A 19,777-nucleotide genomic window follows, 5' to 3' on the forward strand; every position below is an offset into this window, starting at 1 on the left:
TCATAACCGCCCTCGTCACTAGAAGGGGTTGCACAATTTTATCTGACGAGAGATGCACATGTTAATTTTCCTTGCAAAATCATGGCTTGTCCATCTACACTGAAAGAAAAACATCCAAAGTTCCAAACCATTCCTGAAACCCAAACCGAGGTCTCTGGTCTCTCTATCTACAGAAGAAAGCAACGTCTTTTTTCCATTCCCCTGTGCCGGTCCTAGCACTAGGTCGATCGATGTCCCGTGTTTTCTCATGCCACGATCATGCCCAAGAGCACCACGACGGCCGCTGCCGCTGCGCCGCCCAGCGACGCCGCGGCTGTCGGCGGCGCGGAGTTGGGCAAGTAGGGGTAGGCGTCCGGCGGCGGCATCTGGCACTCGTCGCCGTTGAAGTAGACCTTGCGCGGGAAGGCCCAGCCCTGCCTGAAGGTGAAGGTGCTGGCGTCCTTGCGCATGAGCACCTCCGACTGCACGTTCCCGTACGGCCCCGCCTGCATCAGGTGGTCGTTGAAGTACTTGAGCCCGTAGAACATGGCCGTGTCATCTGCACGCACGACACGAAGAGAACCAACATCATCAGGCGTGGTCGCGTTGAAGAGTCGCGTGATACGATCGATCACGGAGAGAGAGAAGAGAAAGAGAAAGAGAGTTACTGATGGATCCATAGGAGACGACGGGCTTGTAGCCGAAGCTGAAGACCTCGGTGATGTTGTCGAGGTTGGGGTGCTGCGCGACGAGCGTCCACTGCGTGTAGTTCATGTGGTAGTTGAAGTTGGTGATGGCGATCTTGGCGCGCCAGTACTCCTTGTAGTTGAGCTTGACGTGCCAGTGCACGCGCACGGGGCACATGTGCGTCGTGCACTGCAGCAGCGGCGCCTCCTTGTCCCGGTGCTGCCCGCGCACCGCCGCCGCCGTGTGCGCGTGCTTCCCCGTCACCGCCAGCCGCTTCGAGTCGCCCCTGCAGCCCATACACACGCACGTCGTTAGAACTAGGACCGACGGCGGGCGAGGTCAGGAGGCTGCTTGTGCAGGGCCGGAGATGGCGGTGGCCGAGATCATCAACGTACTGGACGCAGGTCTTGTGCTCGCAGCCGCAGGCGCACTTGGCGCAGGGCACGATGGTGTCGTTGTAGAAGGAGGAGAAGGAGACGCAGCAGGAGGGGTACTTGGACGCCAGGTGCTGCGAGTAGGTGCACGTCACGTTCCACGTCACTGCATGCAAGCATATCGTCACAGGCTGGAGTTGAAGATAGATAGTGAAAACCATATAGGACTATAGTAGAACGCGAACTCGAACGCACTGAGGGCTTGTGTCTTGCGTCGGCGGTCGGGCGTGAGGAAGACGGTGGAGGGGACGACCTTGCCGGGGCCGCAGGTGTATCCTGGCCCCGGCCCCAGCAGCGTGAAGTTCTTGGGCACCTTGACGGTGCGGTTGGTGGTGCCGGCCTGGCCGACGCTGACCTGGAACGCGGCGACGGCGGTGGCCGGGTCCTGGCCGTAGGCGCTGACGACGCCGCCGCGGCAGCAGTTGGCGATCTGCTGGTTGTAGGGCACGCCGGGGAGCAGGTCGACGACGGCCGGGGTGCGCTTGCAGCAGTGCGGGATGTTGGCCTTGAAGCGGGAGCAGTCGCCCTGCTCCGTGGCCTGCGCGCCCACCATGGACCAGATCACCTCCCGCTTCGCCCACGTCCACCCCACCGTCCACCCCGGCGCCGTGATCTGCCGGTACGTCTGGAAGTTGTTGATGGTCACCACCGCCTGCATTGCATATACGTCTGGTTTTAGCATGATGACGATGGCACATAGGAGCAAGCATGGGCAGCAGGAATAGAGAAGAAGAGCTAGGGGGCAGGCTCGCGGTGGGAGCACTCACGACATAGCCGTCGGGCGTCCACGACATGATGTCCCACTTGATGGTAATGTTCCCGTTCGGGTCCAACGGGTCGTAAGCCACTGCGTAGAACGAACAACCGGCAGACGCCTTGAGCTCGTTAGATTCATTCATCAACGGACAGCACGCACGCACGCACGCACACGAACTGAACCATTGGAGACAGGATGACGCCCAGGAAGTAGGAACCGACCGACCTGCGACGGAGAGCGCGGCGGCGACGGCGAGGGCCAGGAGCAGCACGGAGCGGCGGGGCTCCATCGCTGCCGGCGAGTGCGCGACGAGAACAACACACACCACCGCGCCTGCACTGGCTTGGCCTTGGCTAGCAGTATCGGGCGTGCATGCACTGGGCGGTCGAGTAGCGGCGCGGACACGCACGGGCCTTTAACGCAAAGAAAGGGCACGGGCCGGTTCCGCTTCCGCAGAGCAGCAGCACGCTTGCTTGCTTGCTTGATAGCCAACGGCGGCGCCGGCCGCGATGGTAAGGCGCCACCAACCTCTGCCTCCTGTCCTGCCACCGTTGGTTGGGTTGGGTTCCTTCTCGGTAACTCATCGACCAAACCCCGGGCGCGGGCGTGCCTCTCCAGTGTGTCTACCGGTGGCTGCCTCGCTCGTACCAGTTGGGGTTGCTTGCGCCGTAGTTTCTCCCTGCCGAAGCAACGTGGTTGGGTTGGTGACCATACACGATACATACTGCGCTCGTGTCCCGTGCCCCCGAGGAGGAGTTCAGTTGTAGTGGGAGCAGGAGGGAAAAAGGAAAAGGGCACGGAGCGATGGCCGTCGCAACGGCCGCGTTCAGGTCTGCCGATGGCGACGCCCAAACACCTGTGCCTTCTTTGTTTGCCCGAGTCCGGTGCCCGGCCGCTGTCGCCGCGCGACTTCTCGTGATCGGTGGTATTGTATTCGGCTATATATACGTCGGCAATGTGAAGCTCATGTTTCCGTCAAGTACGACGATTTACCAAGAGTTTGACTGTTCGGTTTCTTCTTGTTCGCCTTGCAGCGACACTAGGACTGAAGCGCGGTTTGCTCTCAGCTGAACTACAAACTTTTGGGGGTCTAGGGATGAGGACGAGCTTTAAATTTTACACTATAAAATTTAAAGATCAATCTCTAATTCTAATTATTTTCAAACTAAAAATTATTTAGAGTCCTAACAAATTATAAATAAACATTTGAATCAGGATCCGTTACCACAGCACTAGTCCTTGGTCGATTAGCTTACCCACCGAGATGGGCAGTTTACGTACCGTACTAATTGCGGCAACAAAGGTCCCTGCCCTGACTGACAAGACCCTGCTTAACAGCAGCCTCGAAGGTACACCAGGCCACCCGAGGCTCAGACACAGTGGCAACAAAACAAAAAAACTGCAGCAAGACTTGGCGCAGTTGAACGACTCGACTAATAAGACCACAAAAAAGACGTCCGTTTAGAGGCCAGCCAGAGGCACAACCACACAAGCGTTCTCACGTGCATTACATTGCACAACACGAATGCTATAATATTGGGCAGTATACTACTGCTGTTGCTTCTACAAATACTACGTCATCTCGAGAAGTAGCCAAGCTGCCACGTTTCGGAAAAGGCTTAAGCCGCATACCATCTCTTTTGTCCTGTCGGTTATTGTATTGCTGACATGCATCACCAATTCCAGACCCCATCACAGCATCTGCAAGGCCGTGCAGGCAACAGTGGCATCAGCCAACCTGCAAGTTAGAACGAACAACTTAGCACATGAACACCGGTTGAGATGGTTCAGACAAGTCCAACGAACATCTCCAGGCACTAGTGCATAGTAGGATCCTAATTCATAAGGCCCGCATGATAGCAATGGAAAGAGAGGCGGGAAAGGCCAAAGTTGACATGGAAAGAGACAATAAAAGAACACTTGAAAGGATGGAATATAACCGAAGATGTGCATGAAAAATTGTTATCTATGCGCCCGAATCTTAACTTGTGGCTTTTGTTGGGTTTCAACTATAGCCTACCCAAGCTGACTTGTGGTTTCTGTTGGGTTTCAACTGTAGAGTGCCCCAAGTTGTTAGGGATTCAAGGCTTTGTTGTTGTTGTTCATAAAACATTAAAACCTAACAAGTAACTTTTTTCAATCAAACTACTAAAAAGCAAACATAACTTACAATGTGTTAAGTTATGAAGTGTTAATATTTCAAAACGCTGGCTCAACAATTGTAAAAAATGGACCTATATATAAAGCGTTAACATTTCATCCAAACTTACATCGCTTATTCAGTTGATCTTAATACAAATGGACCTCTATATAAATTATTGTTTAGTTACAAAGCAAGGTGAACTAACTTTTCCATCTTTTGGAAACCAGGCCAGCTATTATTGCACAAATATGCTTATGAAATCAGAACAAACTTTTCATTTTGCATTTGTATTCTAATTCAAAGGGAGTAGTAAAGGACCACACAAATGATTATAGGGCAAACTTATTGATCAGAAAATCATGCCTCACCTAACTTTGTAGCTTATACATAATTAGTAAACTTGTTCGTGATCAATAACAGTGTAGCAGAAGTTGCAGATGTTACACAGTAGGATTCTCATGGAACTAACAAGCTCCACACAGATCGTATCAACCGATTCGTTCAGCATGTGAGTCATGACATAGAAGTGTTCCTAAAACATCAACATGGATGCAAGGAAGTGAAAACTAAATAAGCTACCAGCACCAGAACAGCATCCCAGAGAGCACACAGAAAATTAAAATAAACTACGAAGGAGTGAAATATGGATATTGGCCCTTCACATCATGAAATGGCACTGTCCTGGATTTCGGCACTAGGTAGTTAAAAACGATAATCCAGTACAAATCCAAGTACAGACTTTTAAAAAGGAACAGTAACAAAAGGGGAATGAGCCAATAAACCCTGGCAGGTGAGAAAAATCACATGTCCATCAATGGATCTACTTATACTCAAACGATGGCACCGCCACGCTGGGCTCCTAATAAGTCTCTGAAGTACCAGTCTCGCAGCAGCTATTTCTATTGGTGACTCAACTCTTCTACTTTCCGTTTCATGAATAAGCTACTAAGGGACTGTTTGGTTCGCTGACTCACTTGACACAATTTGATATACCTAAGTTAGTCAGGTTTAACCGAGTTAGGCATGTGTTTGGTTTGTAGCCACATTTGTGGCAAGATTTTTCTCCTAGTGCGTAGGTCCCACTTATCAATGACTTGGAGAAGTGTGGCAATATTACCTTAGGCCTGCCAAGATGTTGCACAGAATTTGAGCGCCTAACCTTAGGCAAGTGTGGCAGAAAATGTGACAATTTTTGACATCTTAAGTATACAATCAAACAGGCCCTAAACCACTGACCACTAGGAGATGTCTCCATAGGTATGATTGCTTCAGCATCAACTGGCATAGATCAGTTGGATCATCAACTGACATAGATAGGATCAGGCTGAGAGCATTGCTTCATGATAATTGCCCCATTTAAGAGAGAAAACAAAATTTCTCCATGCATGGATGGACAAATGACTGAGCAAATCCCCAATGTAAAGAAAGGATGCCACCAGTGGCCGCAACAGAAAGAATAGAGTTCCAGGGATCCTCCTGACGCACATACACGAGGGTACAATCACATATTGAGTACAGGCCTCCCCGACAGCAAAGCTGCTACCAATACGTGGTGCATTCATGCGCATAGCCTCCGGGCTACCAGTAAATCCTTGCAGAGATCATTGACAAAGTGGAAGAAAGAACCCCCAACAGCACCAATGACAAAGGCGGAACCTGTATCAGCAGCAAGGATGTGGTCTGGACAAGGGCATTCCCTATCCGTAAGAGACCCCGTAGTAGTTGCTGCTTGACATCCTAAAGGTCTGCTCCTTGTCGGCCGAGGAGCAAAACTGAGGCAAAGGGTCGACAATGCAATCGCACGCACCCATGCCCGCCCACTCGCGACCGCACGTCACGTTCTTCCAATAAGAAGCTATAACAATCTCTAGTTGGATACGGAATGGATTTGCAACAAAATGATCACAACGCCTAGCACAAGAAAAGGAACAGTTGCCGAACCCAAGCAATTTCTAACTTCCATGGCAACAACCCGAGCCCTAATGGGGTATAGGGCAATCAGGAACCCAATAATCGAATATATATATATGTCGCACCTTTTCTAAACCCGAACAGAACAGCAATTAACTACATGCATTGAGTAAAAACCGCACCTTTTCCTCACTTGTACTCGAACGATGGTATCGGACTGCTGGGCGTGTCGAAGCTCTCCAAGATCTCCGACTTGCCCGCGCTGGATTTCTTCTCTTCGTCCTTCCTGCCAATCAGTCCCCCGAACCACCCACCCGCGCCGCTGGAGCTCGCCACTTCCGGAGGTGCCACGACCGGCGGCGCCTGTGGCAGGCCCGGGAAAGGGTTGTCGCCCATGGCCGCGGTAAGGTTGGGATCCTCCGCGGGAAGCGGCGGGTTGGCGAGGACGCGGTTGAGCATAAGGCCGGCGCCCTCGATGAGGGCCAGAAGGACACCGCCCATGAGCGCGGACCGGCCCGCCGCCCCCATGCCCTGGCGCATAGAGAGAAACCCACCCGTGGCGGCGCCCGCGATAATGGAGTTCCAGGGATCCTCCTTCTGGCGCGCGTAGACCATGGCGCAGTCGAAGGTTGAGAAGAGGCCGCCCCATACGGCGAAGCTGCCCCCCACGCGCGGCGCGTTCATACGCACGGCCTGCGCGCCCCCGGACATGCGCATCCCGTTGGGGGAGTTGTAGATGCCCTTGATGAAGTGGAAGGCCGAGCCGCCGACGGCGCCCATCCCGAACGCGCCGCCGACGTCGTCCAGGATCCGGTCCGGGCATGGCTCCCGCGACGTCTCCGGCGTCCCCATGTTCCTCCCCTGGCGCTAATAACTCGGCTTCACCTACTCCTCTTCTCCGTCGACGTCGGCGGCGGCGGCGGCGGCGAGAGAGGAAACCCTAGCTCGGAGCTCGGGCCCTGGCGTGGGAAGCAAGTAGGGCGAAAGGGGAGGAACCGAGGAAGGGGGGAGATGCGATGCGCGGTGCAAAGCGTGGAGAAATTGCTTAGCTCGCCGCGGGTGCTGAGGGCTCCTTGCCCTATTTTTTGGGGTTATTGTGACAACACTCTCTCACTGTGTTTGGGTCCCGCACAAAGTGGGGTCTAGTGTCATTTACTGTTTACTTGTGTGCTTACGGACTAGAGCCGTAAAGGGGCAACAGGCGGTTGGAGATTTTTGTGGCGGCGACGGCGAGGTGGCTATCTTAACATGCCGTTGGGCCGAGGCGGAGATCATCCACAATAACCCGATGAATTTTGGCCTGTTAAAGGCTCATGTCTTGGGCTGGACAAAGGCTAGTCAGGGCATCATGCATCTAGAGTTTCCGCCCAATACACACACATTCTAGTTCCAGTAGTGTTGACGCTTTTTCGGAGCGCCAAATAATCAAGAAAAACCGGCAGCGGTGCTTTCTGGTCAGGCGCGGACGGTCCGCGGCACGGAGCCGGACGGTCCGCGACCTGACGCGAGGCGGCGGTGCTCTCTGGTCAGGCGCGGACGGTCCGCGGCCTGGGGCCGGACGGTCCACGACCTGGTGCAGGAGCTTGGGTCCTCTGCCTGACGGCCGGACGGTCCGCGCGTGCGCAGGGGCGGCGGAAGTCGCCGGCGGCGGCCTGGATCTCGCTCCCGGGAGGGACCCCGTCGGGGGGGGGGAGAGATCTTAGGGGTTGTCTAGGCTCGGGCCGGCCGACCTAGACTCCTCCAATCGGCGTAGAGTCGAAGAGAGGCGAAGAATTTGGGAATTGAGAGGCTAAACCTAAACTAGACTAGAACTACTCCTAGAATAAAATGCGAATAGAAGTTGTATTGATTCGATTGTTGATTACAAATCGGTTGTAGACTTCTCTTTATATAGAGGAGGGGGGCTGGACCCTTTACACGACTGGATTCCGGGTTAATTCCGCAAATCTAGCCAACAAACATAGCACAAAACTCGGAACCCTAAACTGCTCTGCGCATGCGCGGACCGTCCGGCCCACAGGCGCGGACTGTCCGGTCGCTCAATATGGTGCTCAACATATGCCCCCTGCCTTTTGGTGGAGCTGAGCAAACCAAAAGCAACTAACTCGATGTGATTACATCGGTTCTCTTAGGCATCCTGCCACATACTAGGATGGTATTGTTTGAGGAAACGCCCATTCAAAGCCTTAGGCAAGTCCTTGCCTTGTAATGTTTGTAGCAAATAGGCGTTGTTAGACATCACCTGTTTTACTTTATAAGGGCCTTCCCAGCTTGGTGACCATTTCCCGAACTTCCGGTCTTTATTCCTTAGAGGCAGAATGGTCTTCCATACCAGGTCCCCTACTTGAAATGATTTTGCTTTGACCTTCTTGTTGTAGGCCCTCGCTACCATGATTTTGTCCTTTTCTATTGCTCCCAAAGCCAGGCCTGGGCAAAAAGAACCGGAACCGAGGAACCGAACCGAAATAACCGAGAACCGGAACCGAACTAACCGAACCGAAGGAACCGTTATGAAATTCGGTTCTGGTTTTTTGAGAACCGAAATAAATGAGATATTTTCGGTTCTGCACTCCAAAGAACCGAAAAAACCGAAAGAACCGAAAAACCCAAAAGTATTAGATTCAATTTGTTACATGTGTTTGTAACTTCGGATGTTGTGTTATCGACTTATGTTGAACCTCTAATCATCCATGTATTATCTATGAAATTATAGTCATTGTGCACTTGTCGTTGTTTGTGGGGAGATGTTGCTGAAATTTCTCACAAAAGTTGTCGTTATTCATAATTTTAGAGTGGCTGTTAAAGTTCGGTTAGAACCGAGGAACCGAACCGAAGAACCGAGAACCGAACTAGTCGGTTCTGATTTTTTTATCTTGCTATTTCGGTTCTAGTTTTTGAAGAACCGAATTTCTACAAGAACCGAGGAACCGAACCGAACCGAACCGAAGAACCGAATGCCCAGTCCTACCCAAAGCTATCATCCTTTTGTCAGTCACCTCATCAATATTATCCATCATTGAATCATAATAATCGGTAGCAGTTAGATCATTTTGTCTGGCGAACCTGATAGCATTCAAATTTATTTCCACAGGCAACACTGCTTCCTGCCCATAGACAAGCTCAAAAGGAGATACTTTAGTAGCCCTATGTTTAGATATTATATGAGCCCATAAAGCCTCAGACAAAATCTTATGCTAATGTTTAGGATTATCAGATATTTTCTTTTTTATCAAATTAATCAATGTCCTATTGCTAGACTCGGCCTGACCATTGGCCTGAGCATAATATGGAGATGAATTAAGCAGCTTAATTCTGTATAATTCAGCAAATTCACGTACCTCCTTTGACATAAAAGAAGTACCTTGATCTGTAGTTAAGGTCTGGGGAATGCCGAATCTATGAATGATATGCTCAGTTATAAACTCAATTACCTTCTTGTGTGTCATGTTCTTTAGAGCAACGACTTCAGTCCATTTGGTGAAGTAGTCAGTGGCAACTAACACAAACTGATGCCCCTTTGATGATGAAGGATGAATTTCTCCAATAAAGTCTAATCCCCATCCTCTGAACGGCCAAGGCTTGATGATAGGATGTAATTCGGCTGCAGGGATCAACTGTAGGTCGCCGAATTTTTGACACACTTGGCAACCCTTGTAGTACTTGAAACAATCAGCTATCATACTAGGCCAATAAAACCCAGACCTTCGCAACAACCACTTCATCTTTGGAGCTGATTGATGAGAACCACAAATTCTCTCATGTACTTCGGCCATGGCTAATGTAGCGTCATCTGGGCCCAAGCACTTAAGCAGGATGTCATTGACTGTTCAGCGGTAAAGTTCATCACTCATCAAAACATACTTGAAAGCTGTTCGCCGAATGTTCTTATCTGTCCTGATATTGGGATTTCGTAAATAATTAAGTATAGGTGTCCTCCAATCACTTGCATCGGCTTCATTGTCAGCCGAATTAATGAAAAGAACATTTCTGGTAACCCCGGACGGTCCTGCGTCATCACGCGGACGGTCCGCGACCTGGGAATTTGGCTTTGCACTGGTTATCAGATTTTCAGTTTTGTGAAACTTCCCTCTCTTTATCTGATAACCTGATGCATCTTGTGCCAAATCATTAGCTCTATGATTCTCAACTCTAGAGATATGCCGAATACTGAATTCGTCAAAAGAATGGATTATGCTCCAACATTTCTCAAGGTAACTATTTAGAGTACCATCAAAACATTGATATTCTTCTAACACTTGTTGGACAACCAGCTGAGAATCACCAAATACCATCACATGTTTTACTCCCATACTATTTAAAAGTTCTAAACCGAATAGGAGGGCCTCATATTCAGCTTGATTATTAGTGCAATAAGTTTTCAATCGGCTAGAGAAGTCAAAGGAGACATTACTTGGTGAAACAAGTACAATGTCAATTCCTTGCCCTTCATTGCAAACCGATCCATCAAAATATAAAGTCCAAGGATTAATAGTGAGGTATGACATGTCTAGTTCATGAATATCATTAACCCGATGTTCTACAATGAAATCCGCTACGACTTGGCCTTTCATAGATTTCAATGGTTCATAGGCCAAGTCATATTCTATTAGTGCATAAGCCCACTTACCAATTCTACCACTCATAATTGGGTTATGCAACATGTATTTGATCACACCGGCTTGACCAAAAACAGTGCAATGACTAGACAGCAAATAACATCTACATTTGGTGCATGCGTAAAACAAGCATAAGCATAACTTTTCAATAAAAGTGTACCTTGTTTCAGCATCCACCAACCTTCGGCTTAGATATGCCACCACATGCTCCTTCCCCTCAGTTTCTTGTGTCAGAACAGCCCCAATGACCTTATCCTCAGCTGCAATGTATAATCGAAATGGCACTCCTGCTTGTGGTGCTTTTAATACGGGAGCCGAAGATAAGTATTTTTTGATGAGATCAAATGCTTCTTGCTGTTCTGCCCCCCAAGCGAATTCGGCATCATTCTTAAGCCGAAGAATAGGGGTAAACGCATCAATCTTCCCGGCTAGGTTAGAAATAAACCTTCGTAAATAATTCACCTTGCCGAGGAACCTTTGTACCTCGACTTTACAGGTCGGAGGCCCCACATTCCGAATAGACTTGATTCGGTCAGGGTCTATCTCTATACCATGTTCATGTATGACAAATCCTAAAAACTTACCAGCCGACACTCCAAAAGCACATTTACGTGGGTTCATTTTCAAACCATACTGACGCATTTTATCAAAGGCCTTGCGCAAATCAGCTATATGAGAACTAAACTCAGCCGATTTGACTACAATATAATCAATGTAAACTTCCACAGTGTTTCCTAACAATTCATGGAAGATCAAATTCATAGCCCTCTGATAAGTAGCACCAGCATTTTTCAGACCAAATGTCATGACAACCCACTCAAATAAACCAATGAAGCCTGGACATATAAAGGCCGTTTTAGACGCATCTTCTTCGGCCATGAAAATCTGATTATATCCGGCATTACCATCAAGGAAGCTAATAATTCTATTTCCTGATGCATTATTGATTAATGTGTCGGCTATGGGCATGGGATATTCGTCTTTAGGAGTTGCTCTATTTAAATTGCGAAAATCAATGCATACTCTAAGTTTACCTGACTCCTTCTTCTCCATCGGCACAATATTGGAGACCCACTCTGCGTATCTGCAAGGTCTGATAAAATCAGCTTCTAGCAGCCGGTGGATTTCGTCCTTGATGCGTGGGAGAAGATCTGGACGAAATGTTCTAGCTCTCTGCTTGAAAGGTCTGAAACCAGATTTAATAGGCAGCCGATGCTCTACGATCTCTCGGCTTAATCCAGGCATCTCAGTATAATTCCAAGCAAAGCAATCTGAATATTCCTTCAATAGACCGATCATCTCATCTCTAGGATCGGTCTCCAGGGTCTTCTTTACAAAAGTCGGCCTTGGAGTTTTACCATCTCCTATGTCAATCTCCTCCAAAGGATCGGCCGATGTAAACCTCTGTCCTAGTTTATCAAGATCTCTGAAGTCCTCTATCATGTTCCCCACAGAGGAATTAGAAGATCTTTGTGTGACGGCGGACTCTCCGGTCTCGGGGACCGGATCATCCATAATACTGTCCTTTTGCTGTGATATATGTTCGGTCTTAAAGTCCGAACCCTTTTGTGAAAGACCAGACCATCCGGCCTTGGAGGCCGAACTGTCCGCGACCAGAGACTTATGACCTTTGTGTGTATTCATCATTTAAACTTTATTTTGAATTTAGCCGATTCTCCATCGGCTCTAGCATTACAGGAATGAAACCTTTCTTATCTATACTGATGAATTGATAATCAGAAAAATCTACTCCTGTGAGACATGTAGCAGTCTCATAAGTCCAGAGTACAGGGGCATCGGCCACAGCGATGCAGGCCAATACATCAGCATGTACTTGTTCTCTATCATCGCATACCCATTGTATCAGCATTTGATGTAATGTAGAAGGTATACATTGATTGGCGTGAATCCAATCTCTGCCTAGGATTAAACTGTAATTTCCTTCTACATCAGTGACGAAGAATGCAGCAGCAAGGGTCTTAGTCCCGATGGTTAATTCAACGGACGTGACTCCCCTGGCTTTGATCGAACTATCAGTTCCAACACCGCTGAGGGTCATGTTGGTCTTGACAAGTTCGTTATCTTGTTTACCTAATTTTCTGTACAATGAATAAGGCATTAGATTTACAGCCGCCCCTCCATCTACTAACATCCTAGCAATCGGTATCCCATCAATGTGGTCGCGCACGAAGAGCGACTTTAAATGGTTTACCGATTCCTTTGGTTTAGTAAAGGCGGCTTCTTTAGGACCAAAATCAAACTGGGCAACAACAGGTTCATCGTCGCCGATAATAGTACAATCGGCAGAAAATGTAATAATATTTACATCCATACCTGGGCGTTCTGGAGAAGCCTCGTAGTCGACCAGGTCTTCTCCCAGCAGGTCGTCCTCTTCCATTGATGTTGTCGTGTCGTTGGAGGCCTCCTGGTGAACGACGGACGGTCCGCGCGCGGGGGCCGGACGGTCCGCGCCTGGTGCAGGTTGTCCAGAGGCTTCCTGGTGAACGGCGGACGGTCTGTGCGCGGGGGCCGGACGATCCGCGCCTGGTGCAGGTTGACTTTCTATTTCTGTGGTCGTTTGTTTTTCCTCAACGGCCTTCGGTCTCCATTTCTTTTGTGGTGGCGGGTATAGTGGATGTGTGTCATTAAATGTCTTTTCCGCCTCCTTCTCCTGGCTCTCCTTTGCCCTTAGGCGCTGTAATTTTCTCTTTTGGGATCGTGTCAATCCCGCTGGGCACCATCGAGGCATGGAGTATTTTGGATCGGCTGTTTTGATGGTAGCCGTATCCTTTTCGGTTGTGTTGGCCGATTCGCCGAAAATCATCGGCCCTTTATTGTCTCCCTGTATGACAACATCTGCGGTGCCTATTTTGATGATGTCCTTTTTTGTTGTTCTTTGAGTTGCTATAGGCATATGTGAAAGGGAATTAGGCTTACACCTAGTCCCTAATTAATTTTGGTGGTTGAATTGCCCAACACAAATATTTGGACTAACTAGTTTACTCTAGTGTATTAGTTATACAGGTGCCAAAGGTTCACACTTAGCCAATAAAAAGACCAAGTATTGGGTTCAACAAAAGAGCAAAGGGACAACCGAAGGCACCTCTGTTCTGGCACACCGGACTGTCCGGTGTGCCACCGGACATGTCCGGTGCACCAGAGGACTCCAACTCCAAAATCGTCACCTTCGGGAAATTCCAGAGGCGAATCCGCTATAATTCACCGGACTGTCCGGTGTACACCGGACATGTCCGGTGCTCCAAGGAAGGGTGGCCTCCGGAACTCGCCAGCCTCAGGAATTCACTTCAGCTGCTCCGCTATAATTCACCGGACTGTCCGGTGTACACCGGACTGTCCGGTGTAACAGCGGGGCAACGGTTATTTCGGCGCCAACGGCTACCTGCGACGCATTAAATGCGCGCGCTGAGCGCGCAGAGGTCAGGCACGCCCATACTGGCGCACCGAACAATCTACAGTGCATGTCCGGTGCGCCACCGGACATCCAGGCGGGCCCAGAAGACAGAGCTCCAACGGTCGAACCCAACGGCTTTTGGTGACGTGGCTGTCGCACCGGACATGTCCGGTGTGCACCGGACTGTCCGGTGCACCATACGACAGACAGCCTCCACCAACGATCATGTTTGGTGGTTGGGGCTATAAATACCCCAACCACCCCACCATTCATTGAATCCAAGTTTTCCACTTCTCAACCACTTACAAGAGCTAGGCATTCAATTCTAGACACACCAAAGAGATCAAATCCTCTCCAATTCCACACAAGGTTTTAGTGATTAGCGAGAGAGATTTGCAGTGTTCTTTTGAGCTCTTGCGCTTGGATTGCTTCTTTTCTTTCTCACTTGTTCTTGTGATCAAAACTCCATTGTAATCAAGGCAAGAGGCACCAAGTGTGTGGTGGCCCTTGCGGGGAAGTTTTGTTCCCGGTTTTGATTTGAGAAGAGAAGCTCACTCGGTCCGAGGGACCGTTTGAGAGAGGGAAGGGTTGAAAGAGACCCGGCCTTTGTGGCCTCCTCAACGGGGAGTAGGTTTGCGAGAACCGAACCTCGGTAAAAAAATCCGCGTGTCACACTCTTCATTTTCTTGCGATTTGTTTTTCACCCTCTCTCGCGGACTCGTTTTTATTTCTAACGCTAACCCGGCTTGTAGTTGTGTTTATATTTGTAAATTTCAGTTTCGCCCTATTCACCCCCCTCTAGGCGACTATCAATTGGTATCAGAGCCCGGTTCTTCATTAGAGCCTAACCGCTCGAAGTGATGTCGGGAGATCACGCCAAGAAGGAGATGGAGACCGGCGAAAAGCCCACTACAAGCCATGGGAGCACTTCATCGGAAGAGTCCCGCACCAAAAGGAAGGAGAAGAAGAACTCCTCCAAAGGGAAGGAAAAGAAGTCTTCTTCTCACCAAAAGGAGAAGAAGGAGAAATCCTCTTCTCACAAGATGCGTCGGAGTGGGGACAAGAAAAAGAGGATGAGGAAAGTGGTCTACTACGAGACCGATTCTTCATCACCATCCACCTCCGGCTCCGACGCGGCATCCGTCACTTCTAAACGCCAAGAGCGCAAGAAGTATAGTAAGATCCCCCTACGCTACCCTCGCATTTCCAAACATACACCTTTGCTTTCCGTCCCATTAGGCAAACCACCAACATTTGATGGTGAAGATTACGCTAGGTGGAGTGATTTAATGCGATTTCATCTAACCTCACTCCACAAAAGCATATGGGATGTTGTTGAGTTTGGTGCACAGGTACCATCCGTAGGGGATGAAGACTATGATGAGGACGAAGTGGCCCAAATCGAGCACTTCAACTCTCAAGCTACAACCATACTCCTCGCCTCTCTAAGCAAGGAGGAGTACAACAAGGTGCAAGGGTTGAAGAATGCAAAGGAGATTTGGGACCTACTCAAGACCGCGCACGAGGGTGATGAACTCACCAAGATCACCAAGCGGGAAACGATCGAGGGGGAGCTCGGTCGCTTCCGTCTTCGCCAAGGGGAAGAGCCACAAGATATGTACAACCGGCTCAAAACCTTGGTGAACCAAGTGCGCAACCTCGGGAGCAAGAAATGGGATGACCACGAAGTGGTTAAGGTTATTTTGAGATCACTTATTTTCCTTAACCCCACTCAAGTTCAATTAATTCGTGGTAACCCAAGATATACACTAATGACTCCCGAGGAAGTAATCGGGAATTTTGTGAGCTTTGAATGTATGATTAAAGGATCAAAGAAGATCAACGAGCTTGACGAACCCTCCACGTCCGAAGCACAATCGGTGGCATTTAAGGCGACGGAGGAGAAGAAGGAGGAGTCTACACCGAGTAGACAACCAATCGACGCTTCAAAGCTCGACAACGAGGAGATGGCTTTAATCATCAAAAGCTTTCGCCAAATCCTCAAGCAACGGAAGGGGAAGGATTACAAATCCCGTTCCAAGAAGGTTTGCTACAAGTGTGGTAAGCCCGGTCACTTTATAGCTAAATGTCCATTATCAAGTGACAGTGACAGGGATAACGACAAGAAGGGCAAGAGGAGAGAAAAGAAGAGGTACCACAAGAAGAGGGGCGGCGATGCCCACGTGTGCCGTGAGTGGGACTCCGACGAGAGCTCCACCGAGTCCTCCTCCGACGAGGAAGCCGCCAACATCGCCGTCACCAAGGGACTCCTCTTCCCTAATGTCGGCCACAAGTGCCTCATGGCAAAGGACGGCAAAAAGAAAAAGGTTAAATCTAAATCCTCCACTAGATATGAGTCCTCTAGTGATGATAATGCTAGTGATGAGGAAGATAATTTGCGTACCCTTTTTGCCAATCTTAACATGGAACAAAAAGAAAAATTAAATGAATTAATTAGTGCTATTCATGTAACACCCTAAATCTCATTTTGAGAATACAGTAAAATTTTTCAAAGAACTTGAATTAGATTTTTTTTCTTTCTTTCTTCTTTGGAATTCCCATAACATTTGAAGTCACATCTCCTTAAATAAAAGTTATATAACAAAAATTCAATAAAAAATATTCTTATATGAATTAGACTTTGTTGAAGTTTATAAATATTAATGTGAGAACATTTTTTTGAGATCATACAATATAAACTAATTCTCTTAGAATAATGGCGTATGTGCTACATATTCAAAAGCAATTGTTTATGTAGAATAATAAATGAAAGAATAAAAATATATATATACAATGAATATTGCATCATGCTGGATTTTGATTGTGCATTTTGGTTTGAATAGAAAAATTCAAACTCAGATTCAAAAGTGAATTCAATTGGAAATAGAATAGGAAAAATAAATAAATAAATAAAAAAGAAAGCAAACCTAGCCTAATTGGGCCAGCCGCACCACTTTTGGCCCACTCCTCCTTTGCTCCACATCCGCGCTGGCCCAATCCTTGTGCCCACCCGTGGTAGCAGGCGCCGACAAATGGGACCGTGTTGTCAGAGCTCATTTCTACGCGCACTCGCGTGCGTCCTTGTCACTGCAGCGCGGGGCCCGCTGTTCAGTCCTTCACCGCGTCGCGTCTATCTCTCTCGCGCGCCCTCGCTCATGCTTCGCTTACCTGTGGGCCCCACTGGTCGGATTCCCCTTCTACATTCTAGCTCAAGCGCTCGCCGATCGGATCCCGCGATTTCTGCGCCACCGCGTGCGCTGACTGGTGCCTCTCGCGGATCCCAAGCCCCACGGCCAAGGATAATCACGCGGACTCCGCGCCCTCTCCTGCCGCTGTTGGGTGGGACCGGGCGTCTCCTCCATCCGTCTCGCCGCGAGCTTGGAACAGAATCAAGCGGTGCCCAGGTCTTCAGATCTTCCTCACGTCGGACTCGCGCCTGCGTATAAAACTGGGTTCCGCAGCCTCTGCCGCTCCGCTTTCAATCGCTCTAGACCGGCCGTGTGCCTGTCGTAGATAGCAGAGAGAGAGACCATGACGAGAGGGGAGAGAGAGAGAGCAAGAAAGGAGGGTGCCGCCGTGGGCGATTCTCGCCTTGGCTGTCGGTCCGGCCAAGGGGACCCACTCGGGGGAAAGCGCGGAGCTCAAGAAGGTTGTGTGGGGCATCTACGGCTGGGGGAGTGCCTTGCCGCCACTGGGTTTTCTCACCGGAGTCACATACTCACGGCGGGGCCGCCGTATCTCGTGGTCAGCCTCGTCCTGCCTCCTCGTCGGTGAGTTTTACCCCCCATGAGGTCCGCTTTGTCCTGCTACGTGTGAGTGATGCGCCGGTGGGTTGTGTGTTCGGACACCGGGGGCGGCATGCGGGCATGTTGCAGTCGGGCGTCGCCGCGGGGAAGACCGTGCGCCGTCGTGCCCCGTCGCGTGGTGGGGAAGATGCACGCCAGCCGTTGATCCGGGCGCCTGCGATCTAGATTAGATCAGCCATACCTCTTCGCTCCGTTTGATCATGACCGTGAGATTTAGATCCAAGGGACCGGACTGGGTTAGGGCGTGGTCGGTTTTGAACCATTAGATGAAGATCTGGTGGTTCCTATTGCTTACCGGTTCGGGTAATAGATGGTTTAATCTAGGCCGTTGGTAGAAGATCGGGCGGGCAGGACTAAACCATAGCCCTTCGGCCGCGCCAAAGTTCATAAGAGCCCCTCAGTTTTATAGGTTTGAACCCGCCGCCAACCGTGTGTAAAGATTACTACAAATAGGTCCAGGAATTTGCACCGAGACCCCTGGCCTTTTATGAATTTGAGGCCCAGTCCAGAGATCGTTTAAGTTGAATAAATGGAATAGAAAATAGATTTTTAACAGGAAAATAATTGCTAGAACTTCAATAATTCATAGAAAATGTATATGAACTCCAAATTACTCCATTCCAGTTCCTAAAATTTTGTAATTTTATTATCTATCGCTTAGTGTCTCTGTTTTATCATGACAACAGCAATAAAATTAATCCTACACTTAATCCTATTTTAAACACATAAAACCTTTGGAAATTCATATCTTAAATTCTATAACTCCAAAAATTATGATTTCTGTTCCTAGAATTTTATTTTAGTGTGTAGATTATTACTGCATAGTTTGTTCTTATGTTTGGTGTGATGTTTATTTTGCCTATACCGTGTTTGTTTGTATTGCTACGATTAGCAGTGAGGTCACGAGGATCTGAAGAAATCATCCTGGTACCTGGAATCTCAAGTCCTAGGCAAGTTGTGCCCTTGATCACTTCTTTTTACCCACTCATGTTCTAATTAATCATAATGATCTGCATAGGTTAATTTTGATGGGTCCTAATAGGATACCCTAGTTTGATTATCTTTATACCTTGTTACCACTGAACTTTTTGGGTAGTACTTGCTAGTGCTTTATGTGGTTTTGGGTATGAAGATACATTACTCATGATTATACTTTTGTTATCCGTTGTTATTTATCGTTCATGATAAGATCATTATGTTAATTGGAACATGGAGAACCACCTGGGAAAACAGTGCTACCACAAGGGTTTAATGGGACGCCCTTGGCTGATTAACTAGGAAAGCTAGTGGAGGGCTACCTTACCCGAAAGGGGCAAGGGCAGTAGGGGAGTGGTCAGTGTAGGGAGGCCCTCGGGAGGATTTTGCTGCGATGGCGGTCCTGCAAGGGATTCCTGCATTGGAGCTTCCTATAAACTGTAGCGGGTAGTCTGAAGCTAGTGGAACTTTGTAAAGGCCTCGTAGTGGCACCCTGCCTCGCTTCCTTGGTAGAGGTGCATGGGGTCTGATCAACTCCGTGGCAAATGGGTAACACGACTTGTGGGTAAAGATGCGCAACCTCTGCAGAGTGTAAAACTGGTATACTAGCCGTGCTCACGGTCATGAGCGGCTCGGACACTCACATGATTAAATTATGGAACTTAAACTCAATTTGTCATATGCATTGCATCGCAGGTGAGGTTGTTACTTTTGTTCTACTATTTAATTGGGTTGGTATTTACTTATACTTAGTAATTGCTAATAAAATTTTGACCAACTTTAAAAGCAATGCTCAGCTCCAGCCATCCTCTTTGGTAAGCCTTACACTTCACATGAACTCCCACCTTTGGCGAGTTCATTCACATTATTCCCCACAACTTGTTGAGCGATGAACGTATGTGAGCTCACTCTTGCTGTCTCACACCCCCCCACAGGTCAAGAGCAGGTACCACAGGATGAGGCGCGTGGAGGATGCTGTGATGAGTTCGTGAGTGGTCTAGGCCGTCGTCTCCCAGTCAACTTTGGGTTGCTGGACCGTTGTCTCCTTATAATGTAT

General features: G+C 48.8%; 2 protein-coding genes across 3 annotated transcripts; both read right to left on the reverse strand.

Moving 5' to 3' along the window:
• Positions 1–53: 53 nt before the first annotated feature.
• LOC100037800 (brittle stalk-2-like protein 7) lies at positions 54–2,230 on the reverse strand. Its single transcript, NM_001112501.1, has 6 exons — positions 2,083–2,230; positions 1,868–1,947; positions 1,296–1,752; positions 1,062–1,206; positions 648–952; positions 54–538 (listed from the first exon to the last, which is right to left on the reverse strand). The coding sequence occupies exons 1-6, from the start codon at positions 2,144–2,146 to the stop codon at positions 246–248; spliced, it is 1,344 nt and encodes a 447-aa protein (NP_001105971.1). The 5' UTR covers positions 2,147–2,230; the 3' UTR covers positions 54–245.
• An 850-nt stretch (positions 2,231–3,080) lies between these two features.
• On the reverse strand, positions 3,081–7,190 carry LOC100279752 (mitochondrial import inner membrane translocase subunit Tim17). Of its 2 annotated transcripts, none has more exons than NM_001152710.1 (2): positions 6,094–6,956; positions 3,081–3,595 (listed from the first exon to the last, which is right to left on the reverse strand). In NM_001152710.1, the coding sequence occupies exons 1-2, from the start codon at positions 6,732–6,734 to the stop codon at positions 3,550–3,552; spliced, it is 687 nt and encodes a 228-aa protein (NP_001146182.1). In that variant the 5' UTR covers positions 6,735–6,956; the 3' UTR covers positions 3,081–3,549. The 2 variants fall into 2 exon arrangements, with proteins under 2 accessions (NP_001146182.1, XP_008651343.1); XM_008653121.4 differs by having other exon boundaries at positions 3,105–3,595; positions 6,094–7,190.
• Between the last annotated feature and the right edge of the window lie 12,587 nt (positions 7,191–19,777).

Source organism: Zea mays, chromosome 7, assembly GCF_902167145.1.
Source record: "Zea mays cultivar B73 chromosome 7, Zm-B73-REFERENCE-NAM-5.0, whole genome shotgun sequence".
Taxonomy (NCBI): Eukaryota; Viridiplantae; Streptophyta; class Magnoliopsida; order Poales; family Poaceae; genus Zea; species Zea mays.

Excerpts from the sequence above, each read along its gene's own strand:
- LOC100037800 (NM_001112501.1), bottom strand. The coding sequence starts at position 2,146 with ATGGAGCCCCGCCGCTCCGTGCTGCTCCTGGCCCTCGCCGTCGCCGCC. Across the intron at positions 1,753-1,867 it reads GGACGCCCGACGGCTATGTC|GCGGTGGTGACCATCAACAA; the intron begins GTGAGTGCTCCC and ends TATGCAATGCAG. Across the intron at positions 953-1,061 it reads GAGCACAAGACCTGCGTCCA|GGGCGACTCGAAGCGGCTGG; the intron begins GTACGTTGATGA and ends TATGGGCTGCAG.
- LOC100279752 (NM_001152710.1), bottom strand. The coding sequence starts at position 6,734 with ATGCCCGGACCGGATCCTGGACGACGTCGGCGGCGCGTTCGGGATGGG. Across the intron at positions 3,596-6,093 it reads CGAGTACAAGTGAGGAAAAG|GTTGGCTGATGCCACTGTTG; the intron begins GTGCGGTTTTTA and ends TCTAACTTGCAG.